This window comes from Belonocnema kinseyi, chromosome 6 (genome assembly GCF_010883055.1).
Source record: "Belonocnema kinseyi isolate 2016_QV_RU_SX_M_011 chromosome 6, B_treatae_v1, whole genome shotgun sequence".
In the NCBI taxonomy this organism is placed as follows: Eukaryota; Metazoa; Arthropoda; class Insecta; order Hymenoptera; family Cynipidae; genus Belonocnema; species Belonocnema kinseyi.
This window is the reverse complement of record NC_046662.1, coordinates 28,201,197-28,212,713: the sequence shown is the minus strand read 5'-3', so window position 1 is coordinate 28,212,713 and position 11,517 is coordinate 28,201,197. Positions and strand designations below refer to the sequence as shown.

The window sequence follows — 11,517 nt, the reverse complement described above, 5'->3', positions numbered from 1 at the left end:
AGCTCTCTTAAGACAGTTTGCATTTTAGCGGAGAAACAAAGAAAAAGGAGTTTTTTTTTAAATAGTGGAAACAAATAAATTCCTAAAAAGGGGGGGGGGGGATAGAGGCTTCTCCTATAATAAATATGGAGGGAACGAAGAAAATGGTTGCATTTCATGATTTGCTATGGGTTTCCTTAAATGAAAAGCGTACGACTCGATTTACCCTACATGTTTTACTAAGCCCCTGTTTTAGGAGCCAGTACTTCAGACGTTTAAGTCTGAAAATAAATAAAAAAAATTTATTTTATTTATTAAATTTTCTTTCCAAGATGCAGACTGCACCTATGGCGAATAATGAAGAACAACTGCGTGAAATTGCAGTTGAGCCTGATCCCATGAGGACATTTAAATATGAACCTGCACGATATTTTCATGCTTTGTGGAGTGAACCACAAGCAGAAGCTGCAGATCTACGAACAGAAGCTCCAGTTCCACAAGCAGAAGCCCCAGCTCCACAAGCAGAAGCCCCAGGCCTACAAGCAGTAGCTTTAGCTCCACAGATAGAAGCTCCAGATCCACAAGCAGAAGCTGTAGATTTACGAACAGAAACCACAGTTCCACAAGCAGAAGCCCCAGCTCCACAAGCAGAAGCACCAACATCCCAAGCAGAAGCCCCAGCTCCACTAGCAGAAGCGCCATCCCTGCAAGCAGTAGCTCTAGCTCTACAGGCAGAAGCTCCCGATCCACAAGCAGAAAATGCAGATCTACGAACAGAAGCTCCAGTTCCACAACAGAAGCTCCAGCTCCACAAGCAGAAGTCCCAGCTCCACAAGCAGAATCCCCAGCCCTACAAGCAGTAGCTCTAGCTCCACAGACAGAAGCTCCAGATCCACAACCAGAAGCTGCAGATTTACGAACAGAAACCCCAGTTCCTCAAGCAGAAGCCCCAGCTCCACAAGCAGAAGCGCCAGTCCTGCAAGCAGTCGCTCTAGCTCCACAGACAGAAGCTCCAGATCCACAAGCAGAAACCCCAGCTCCACAAGCAGAAGCTGCAGATCTACGAACAGAAGCCTCAGTTCCACAAACAGAAGCCCCAGCCCTACAAGCAGAAGTCACAGCCAAAATCCCGGGAATGTGGGAAACCTCCTGCTAGGCTTTAGAAGCTGCAGAACTCAATCCTTTAATAAACATCATTCCATTAATTAAAATAAAATGTTATTCAAAATATAATATGATTTTTGAACTGAAGTTGAATCAGAAGATTGCAAGCCAATTTAAATTACATTAAAAAGTTTCAAAACATTAAAGACCAATATCATTGATACAATAATATTTAGTTGTTGTATTTTCAACCAAATAGTAGAATTTTTAAGCCAGAGAAATAGTTTTTTTGTAACAGCTGAAATTTGAAGCCGAAAAGTTAAAGTTTCCACACAAAAATTTAATTTTGAACTAAGCAAGATGACTTTTAAACCAAGAAAGATGACTTTTCTACCATAAAAGACGAATTTTAAACCCAAAAGGATTAAGGTTAAAGAAAACAGTTAAATTTTCGAACAAGAAGATCACTTTAAAAAATAGTTGAATGTTAAACAAAATAAATAAACTTTCAACAAAACAGCTCAATTTTTACCAAATAGCTGAATTCTTAACCAAAAATGATGAATTTTTAAAATTACAACAATGTTTGCTTATATAACAAAAAAATTTGTTTGACTCTATATAAAAAATATATTTTATTCGATTCGAATTTTATTTGTTTAAATTGACCGAAAAAGAAGAATTTTCAACATTAAAGTTAATTTCAAATTCTCAAATGGTTTACTTTTCAAACAAAGTGATTTAGTTTTGTATAAAAAATATAAATTTCCAACAAGAGAGGTAATTTTCTGCAAAATAGTTGTAGCTTCTATGAAATTGTTGAATTTTCAAGTCAATAAGACGAATTTTTTATAAAACCACTAAATTTTCAATAAAAAAATATGAAAAAAATTAACTTATGACGAAATAGTAGAATTTTTTACTAAAATGATGAATTTTTAACAAAAAATAAAAAAATAATAATAATTAATCAAAGCAGTTCCACTTCAAATTAAGAAGTTTGAATTTTAAACCCACAAGATTAGTTTTCTACGGACCAAAAATGTAATAGTTAAATTTTGAATAAAGAAAATGATCTCTCAAGCAAAAAAGCGAATTTTTAGCAAAAAAGTTCAAAATCAATTAAAAGTTAAATTTCCAGCGACAAGGTTTATTTTTTATAGAAGAAGAATAATTCAGTTTAAAATATATATGAATTAATTATTAACAAAGAAGTTCATTTTCAACCAATTAGTTGAATTTTTAAGAATAAAGATGATTTCTTACCAAAAGAGGTGCATGTTTAACCAAATGATAAAAATTTTAACATCAACAAAATTAACTTTTAACCAACAATAGTTCGATTTTCTTATTAAGTTACAATAATTTAGTTTAAATGTTCTATAAAATTTTCTAAAAATTTGAAATTAAAAACTATCTTAAAAACAGGGTAAAAACCGTTTTTTCACAATTTCTGAAAGTACTACTACTCACAAAATTATTCAACATTTTTGAAGTTTGTCGGGTTAAGGTAAGATATTTTTGGAGATTCCAAAGAATTTCAGAGGGTTTCTAAGATTTCCAAATGTTTCAAAAAAATTCAACAGAGTACACGGAATTTGATATAATTTCGAAGGATTTCAGTAATTATGTAGGCTTTTGAAGCTTATAATTATATTATTGAGCCGAATTTTGTACTGTTTTGTATTTTTATTCTCATAACACTTTTTAATTGAAAATTTTCCAATTATGAGCCGTTGAACTGAAAAAATTTAAATTTCATACATTGTATAGTTTGCAAATTGAAAAAATTAAAATCCAAGCTATCATTTACAATGCTATGAATTGAAAAATTATTCAAAAAATTAATAAATTTTCAAAATGTTATAATTTCAAGCAATTTTAAACTAGAAACATGAATTTATACATTAAAATTTTGTTCAAAATATTTTGGGATATTCTATTTTGGGATAAAACTTTGTTCTAACAAATTCATAAATTTTTTTTCCATGAATCTTATAATAAATTTATTATCTTCGAACCAGAATTTACCCTACAATTTTTTGAAACTCCTGCAAAAGTAAAAAAGAAGACCTTAAAATTATCCAGATTCTTTCTTTGCAAATGTTGTAAATCTTATTAATTATTTTTTTTAACTTAATTTTTCAAAAAAAAAAAAAAAAAAAATTTCGATACCTTCAAAAATGTAAATCAATTTCCTTGTTATTCAAAATCTTTTCAAGTTTTAAATTAAGTTTGGATTCTCTCAAAACTTGTAAATATCTCTTAGCCTAACTCAAATATTTTCCAATCTGATAATTGTTAAATTTTTATTTATGCATAAAAATTTAATTATTCCACTTACAAAGTTACAGTGGGACGCTTACACTTTGTCAACTACATTAATTGATTAATAAATTATTATTTAAATTTTTAATTAAATTAATAATGAATTAAATTTTAATTATTTTTCTCTAAATCTGCATGAGTAAAAATTCAACTAATTTTATAAAGTACTCAGGATTTTAACTAATTAATCGATTTTTAAAAATTTATTAATTGAAATAATATAATACATTGTGGAAATTACAGATAAATTAAAAAAAAGTGCAAAAGGGGAATACATTTTTTGTAGTAAGATAAATTTGGGTACTATGTCAAATTCAATTTGGAAGACCTTAAATTCTTCAAATTTTAAGTACAAATATTCCATTTCCAAAAAAAGAGTCGAATTGTTAACCATTTAGATAAATTTTAAACTAAAAAGATGAATCTTTAACTTAATTTATCAATTTTTATTAACAAATTGATTTTTAAGCATGCCGATCAACTTTCAACCAAATAGTTAAATTTTTAATAGAAAGGATTAATTTTTCACCACAAATACGATTTTCTAATAAAATACATGATTGTTCAACCAAATAATTGAGTTTTCAACTAAAAGGGATACATTTGGTTACAAATAGTGGAATTTCTGAATAAAAAAATAAGAATTTTGTGACAAAAAATGGATTATTAAAATTTGTAATTAAAAAAAGTAATTTTCAACAACATAAAAAACAGGATTTTTAATCAAATAGTTTCATTTTTAACTGAAAGGACAAATTTTTATTAAAATATTCAAAATTTTCAATATAAACGAAAATAAACGAAGTTTCTGCCAGATGCTTGGATTTTAACCTAAAAACAATAATATTTCTTCCAAACATAGAATAATTAAATTTTCAAATTAAAGAAATTAATTTTCAACTAATTAAAAAAATATATATTTTTGGCGAAATTTTCAACCAGAAAAATCAAAAAAGAATTTGAAATTAAAAAGTTTCTTGTAAAATTAAGTAAAACATAGTTTTTCCACAATTTTTAATATTATTAACTGAGAAATAATTCATTACTTTTAAAGTTTTTCGTGTCAAGGTAAGATATTTTAGAACATCTCAAAGTATTTCAGAGAATTTCCAAGATTTTCAAAAAAGACTATAACGCCTAAAAAAATAAATGAAGTGTATTTTGAAAATTAATTTATTTAAATTGCGCATTAGTTTTTCTCAAAATTGATTAAAATAAAAAATTCAATAAAAATTATTTTAGAAGTTTGCAATGTAAGAATCTTCTAAGCGCCAATTTGGAATTTTTCAGAAAATACAAAAACTAACTTTTGTGCTTTTTATTTAAAACGAAACTCATGTAAAGTGAAATTAAAGAAATATAACTTTATGTTAAATTTCTTTGATTATTGCCTCATGCTAACTGAAAAAGTAAAATCACTATTCTGAAAGAAAATTGCTACAAAGAATAATAAAAATTGTAGAAACAATTTATTTAGAAATTAGTAGAAAGTAATTCTGTATATATTGCAAACAATTTTAATTAAAGTATGTCGTAAAAAATAATAACTAATGCTAAAAACTAGGAAAACACAATTTTTACTCATAAATTTTCTCAGGACCCCATAAAATAGGCTTATGGGGGTGAAATCCAAAAAGCAATTTTTAATTTGAATTGTATGTTGGGAAACAGCTATTAATAAATTTTATCATGAATTAAAATAAGCTATTTAAAAAAAAATATCATTTTAAGACAATACTCTCTTAAGATTAATTTTATAAGATAAAAAACAATATTTAATTTTCATTGGAATCTTAATAAAATTTTTGAATTTAATTTTATTTCTTAATACTTGGAATCTTTCAACTTCTAAATGATTTTTGAAATTCTTTTGAAACTTCTGAATAATGTTTAAAATAATTCGAATGTTTCCTACAACTTTTAATAAAAGCTGAAAAATTTTTAAAAAGTCTGAAAATCTTCTAGGTTATTTTTTGACAATTTTGGAAATCTTCAATTCAAGCAAATAATTTAATTTTTAACCAAATAGTTCAATTTTCATCTAAAAAAAAATCAACCATAAATGAAATGGTTAAATTTTAAGTTTATAAAATCAATTTTTGAGCGAAAAAACGACTGTTCAAACAAATTGTGTAGTTAAACTTTTAAACAAAAAACAAAGAATTTTCTACAAATTAGTTACATTTTTGATGAAAGCAATTAATATTGAACAGAGAAAATTAATTTTCAACCAAGATTATTTTTCTAACAAAAAAGGCGAATCAATTTTCCTTTAAACAACATGATTTAAAAATAAAACAGAACAATTTTTCATCAAAATAGTGCAATTTTCGATGAAAACAGATAAATTGTAATGACAGAAATGTCTTCTTAACCAACGAACATGAACATTCTACCAAAAGAAATGAATTTTCGAACTATAAAGAAGAATATTATTGAAATAAAGTTGAATTTTTGACAACGAAAAAGGCAATTTCTACGAAAGTAGACGAATTTTTAAAATGGACAGAAAATTAAAAACAAAATAGTTAAATTTTTATTTTAAAAAATACAGCTTGACTTTTCAAGATTAAAATATAAATTTTATATAAGAAGTAAATTTTCTGTGAAGATACTTGAATTTACAACCTTAAAAGACGATTTTCCAACAAAACAGTTGAATCTAACCAAACATTTTCATTTTTATGAAAAATTATTTGTAGTAATTTAAAAAAATTTAAATTCATTTTAAGTTTCGTTGAACCTAAATATATTCGAATTTTATATTATTAAACGGCGGATTTTCACTTGATCGCCGCCTACCTGTTCGTCTTACCCTCTCTACTCGACTTCCCCTCACGTCGCTGACTGAGCGAGAGCGCTGCGCCGAGCCATGCCAGCTGTGTGTGTGGGGGGGGGGGGGGGGGGGGGGGGGGGGGGGGGGCTTTGCCGCAATGAGGAATAAAATACCAAACAAAAATGTTCTAATTTTGTAGTTCGTAGAAAATTCGGCGTGTTTTGTTAAAAAAAATTTTTTAAACATATTTCGATTTTCGGATAATAGTTTGGCTATTATCCGAAAATCGAAATATGTTTATATGTTTTGTTAAAAAAAATGAATAGATGAAATCTACGAAAACTCGTCTGGGCAAGTATAGACGTTTAGTACTCCCCCGAAATGAAGAAAGGGTGACTTTTTTAACCTCCCTATTCGAAAAGTACTTTTAAGAGGCATTGAAAAAAATTAATTTTTTACAGAATTTATATTTTCGTGTTGAAAAATGAAGTGAAATCTTTTCAGGATAAAAATTCAATTTCGAAACATCGTTTTTATTCAAAATTCATCTGTTTTAGTACAAATTTCATCTTTCTTAGATAAAAATGCAACTATTTGGAAGAGAATTCCACTTCTTTGTTAAAAATTTATCCTTTTGGGCTAGGAAAATGTTTTATTGTAAAAGTTATGATTTGATCTTAAAAAGTCAAATGGAATCTTTCTTGGATGAAATTTTAACTATTTAACAAAATTAAAAAAAAATCATCTGTTTTAAAATAAATTGCCTCTTTTCTATCTTGTCTGAGAATTCATATTTTGATTGTGAACAGTCAACTGAAATTTTTTTAACAGAAAATTCAACTATTTTTTCAACAATTTATCGTTTTGCTTTAAGAATTTTTTTGGTAAGATATGGTTGAATCACTTTGGTCAGAAATCAGTTTTTTTCATAACGATTTTTATCTTAGATGAAAATTGATAAATAATAATATGTTTCAATTGATAATTTAACTATTTGAGTAAAAGTTAAACTACATTGTTGAAAATTTATGTTTTTGATTGAAGGTTTATGGCTTTGGTATCAAATTTAACTGTTTAATCGAAAAGCCTGTTTTTTGTATAAAATTAATTTTATAACTGAAAATGTAACCAATCCATTTTTGAAAGATTGATCTTTTTGACTTGAATTTTTTTTTAGTAAATACAATCATTTTCTTGGTTTGAAATTGCATGCTTCTTAGGTAAAAATAAATCAGTTTAGTGGAAAATTTATTTTTTGCTTAAAAGTTATATTTTGGTTTAAAAATTCAATTTTTGTGGAGAAAATTCGTCTTTTGGCTTGAAGTTAAACAATTTATATCAAATATTCTTTTTAATGTGTTAAAAATCTTTATTTGTTGAAAATTGGTTATTTTGGTTTTAAAATTACTTTTCAACCGAAAAATTACTTTCCAACAGAACAGATCAATTTTCAACAGCATATATTTATTGAATAGAATTTTGATTCATTAAAAAGGATGTGATTTTTTTATTTTCACGATCCTTAACTTAATTTTGTGAGCAAATATTGGTGTCTAAAAGGTAGATGACATTTGAACACTGTAATTTACAAGGCTATTTTCTCTTTGGCAAACATAACTGATAACAGAATTTCTTATTATGTCTTGCGTCATCACACAAATTTTTCCACTGTTTGGAATAAAATTAAAATTTTAGTTAATAAAAATTTATTATCTATTGTGATTCTTGGATTGGTTCAGTTTATCCTCTCAAACCTTTTTCTAATGAGAAAAATGAAGAGCCTTATTGGTAGTTTCCTCCTCGTTTTCTCGGTCTTACTTCATTCTATTGGTAAATATATTTATAATAATATAATATCGTATTTATGCCTATAAGTAAATTATTACGATTGGTACAAGTAAGACATTTTTATCTCGTTCTTTATATTTGAATCCGTAAGAAATAGAGCATTGGATCAAATTAGTAATAATTTTCACTCAAAAACAACGCAATTTTGCTAATTCAAATACACTAAAACTTCAGTAATACAAAAAGTTCCGGAATTAGGAACTCCAAAGATACGAGCGAAAAAGGGGCTTCTACTCATGCGACGTTTAAATTTCGGGGTAATGCGTGAGAGCACACAAATGCCTACTACGCACATGCGCACACTGAATTTAATGTAGCGCGCACCCATGCGCGCCTGCCTCCCAAATATGGCCGTGGTAGAGGGGGGAAAATTCCGCTTGCTCCCTCGGAGTAGGGACGCTCGTATCTACGGAGCGCTTGTATCTTTGGTGCTCGTATCTTTGGATTTCGAGGGTAGCTAGAAATGGGTCACAGCATCAAGTAAGTAGGGATTTGCACTGATTCGAGTAAATTAGATTGTAAAATATCACCTAAACTAAATTTATATTTTTAATTTTTAAGTTCAAATAGTAGAATTTAAAACCAAAAAATTAATTTTTAAGTGTAATTATCATTTTTCAGATAAAGAGATGAATTTTTAACTAAAGTGATTAATCTTTTAAAAAAAGTTATTCTTAACAAAGCAGTTCAATTTTCAAACAAATCGTATAAATTTTAATTCAAAAAGACTAAAAGAAAGGAACTTCTAAACTAAAATGAAGAATTTTTAAAAAAGAAAGAATTTCCAGTCAAATAAAAAAATATATTTATCAAATTATTGAACATGTAATTAAAAATCACAAATTTTAATCAAAAAAGTTAATTTTCAATCAGAAAAGGAATAGTTAGTTTTTCTATTAATAAGATAAATGCTTTACTAAAATTGGGAATTTTCTACAAAAAAGACGCATTTTGAACAAAATACTTATATATTTCACTAAAAGAAATCAATTTTCAATCGAAAATGAAGAATTTTAACATAAGAAATAATTTTTAGCCAAGTAAGAAGAATCATTTCAATCAAATTGTTGAACATTCAGGTCGAAAAGATCAATTTTAACTTGAAAATATAGGTTTTTAATAAAACGCTAATTATTAATCAAAAACTTATTTTTCAATTCAACAGTTGAATTTTAAAACCAATCTGGATGACTTTTTTCGCAAAATTGATCAAGTAAGAAGCGAAAAAAAACAACTATTTTTCTATGAAATATATGACTTTTTAACTCAATATTCAAGTAAAAATGGAAGAAAACTATATTTTTAGTTAAAACAGTTAATTCTAAATTTAAAAAATATTCGAGTGAAATACACGAATTTTTAACCTGAAAATATGAATTTTTAATAAAAAAGTTAATAATCAGCTAAAAACTTAAAATTTCCCCAAAGAGTTGATTTAAAAAAAATCTTGTATCTTTGTACAAAGTTTGTACAAATTATTCTTTGTACAAATTTTGTACAAAATATTGTAAAAAATTGTAAAATTTTCTATAAAATAGCCGAATTTTTCACTAAATATTTAGTTATTTCACAATAGACAATAACTAAAATTTTATATTTTTTATAATAATAAAAATTCCGAAAACTATTTCTAGTCCTTGCGAGGCTGCAATAAATTAAGAAAAGAAGAATTAAAAACGCATAACTTTAAGTGATTATTTAACGGAAAAAGTCAACCCTAAAATTAAATCAGGCAAAAGTGACTGGTTCCAAGTTTTTTTGGAATGATTTCAATAATTCGGATTCTACGAGTGACAAATTAGATAACAGTGACTTTTTATGTAAGTCAATTTAACTCAAAAATTAAATCATTAATTTTAAATGATCCAATCTTCTATAATTTACTAATAAAAACAAAATAATTTTGAAGCAAATATGGTGTGGTTAAGTTTTTAATTAATTAAATTAATATAAAGTAACAAAAAATAAAATTTTAACAAAATCGTTCAATCCTCAACCAATTAGTTGAATTTTCAATAAAAAATTATTAGTTTTTACCAAAAAAGACAAATTTAAACACAAATAGAAGAATTTTAAGCCAATAAATTTATATTTTAATTAAAAATTAAATATTATTTTCAATAAAAGCAAACCAATTTTTTAACAAAAATGTCCAATTTTCAAATGAAAAAATGAATTTTTAAACAAAAAGATGTATTTTAAACTCGAATGATGAGTTTTTTTTAACAAAAAAGCGAATTTACAAACAAAAAATTTAATTTCCAAATAAAAAAATTAATTTAACCTCAATTTTTGAAAAACTGTAAGAATTTTTAACCAAAAATATTAACTTTTGAATAAGACCAAGTTTATTTTGAACAACGGAAGACGAATTTTTATACAATTGTTTGAAAAAAAAACTGAAATTTTTTAGAGATATATTAATAAAATATTATTTGCAGTAATAATAAATATGCTATAACACTATTTCTATTGGCATTAAGTACTACCTCGCTTTGATTGAAAATTGGGCAAAAAGTGGAAAATTTTTTTAAAACCGTGACGAACGCTATTAAAATCACAAAAAAATAAAAATATCTCTATTAGGGCAAAAGGTTAAGAGACTTAAAGCAAAAATTAACCAAATTAATTTAAAACAACAAAAAATGAATGTTTAACAACATAGATCAATCTGCCACCAATTAGTTGAATTTTCAATAAAAAATTATGAGTTTTCCCTAAAAAAGGCAAATTTAAACACAAATAGAAGAATTTTCAACGAAAAACTTTAATTCTTAACTCAAAAAAAATCATTTTCAATAAAAAGAAACCCATTTTTTAACAACAAAGTCCAATTTTCAACTCGAATGATGAGTTTTTTTGACCAAAAAGAAAAATTAAAACAAAAAATGGGGCATTATTCCTCAACTGCCCCAACTCAAAAAGTCATGTTTTTCGATTGTCTCTAAATTCTGGGAATATGTTCGCCTACCCAACAGTGGTTAATCCACAAACTTATAGACTAGGATTACTAACCCTCCCCAAGTGAGGGGGGGGTTGAATTTTCAACCCCCATGCCTGCAGGGGTAGATTCAAACGCCTGTAACTTCCTTTCTAATTACGCGATTTGAAATTTTAATGAGGGTTTTGGAAAGTGCTTTTTACACGCTTTCATCCTATTTAATTGTTTATAACCAGAAAAATTGCGGAAACAATTTTTTCAAAAAATCAATTGTTTATTTAACTTTTTTCGCAATTTAGGCATCTACGATTTTTTTCTTAAATAGTCTCAAAAGAAAGCTTGACTTTTTTACTATGAAAAATGTCTAATAAGAAAATGGACAAATTGAAATTCATTGAGTGACAGAGCCGGATGTAGAGGGAGTCCTCGCGCTCGCACCCGGGCGTTATGCGGCAGCATACCGCGGAACAGTTTTCAAGTATGCCATTTTTTTTTATTACTCACATTGATCCAAAATTGCATGAAGTCATCGGAAAAAACT

General features: G+C 26.8%; 1 protein-coding gene across 1 annotated transcript; it reads left to right on the top strand.

Annotated features, from left to right (window-relative positions):
- Nucleotides 1-311: 311 nt before the first annotated feature.
- Nucleotides 312-1,135, top strand: LOC117175310 (predicted GPI-anchored protein 58). Its single transcript, XM_033365018.1, has 2 exons — nucleotides 312-685; nucleotides 757-1,135. Exons 1-2 carry the CDS (start codon nucleotides 312-314, stop codon nucleotides 1,133-1,135), a joined length of 753 nt encoding a protein of 250 aa, XP_033220909.1.
- The last annotated feature ends 10,382 nt before the right edge of the window (nucleotides 1,136-11,517 follow it).

What these genes read in the sequence shown, in the direction of transcription:
- LOC117175310 (XM_033365018.1), top strand. Translation starts at nt 312, where the DNA reads ATGCAGACTGCACCTATGGCGAATAATGAAGAACAACTGCGTGAAATT. An exon ending in CTAGCAGAAGCGCCATCCCT is followed by an intron (nt 686 to 756) that starts GCAAGCAGTAGC and finishes ATCTACGAACAG; the next exon opens with AAGCTCCAGTTCCACAACAG.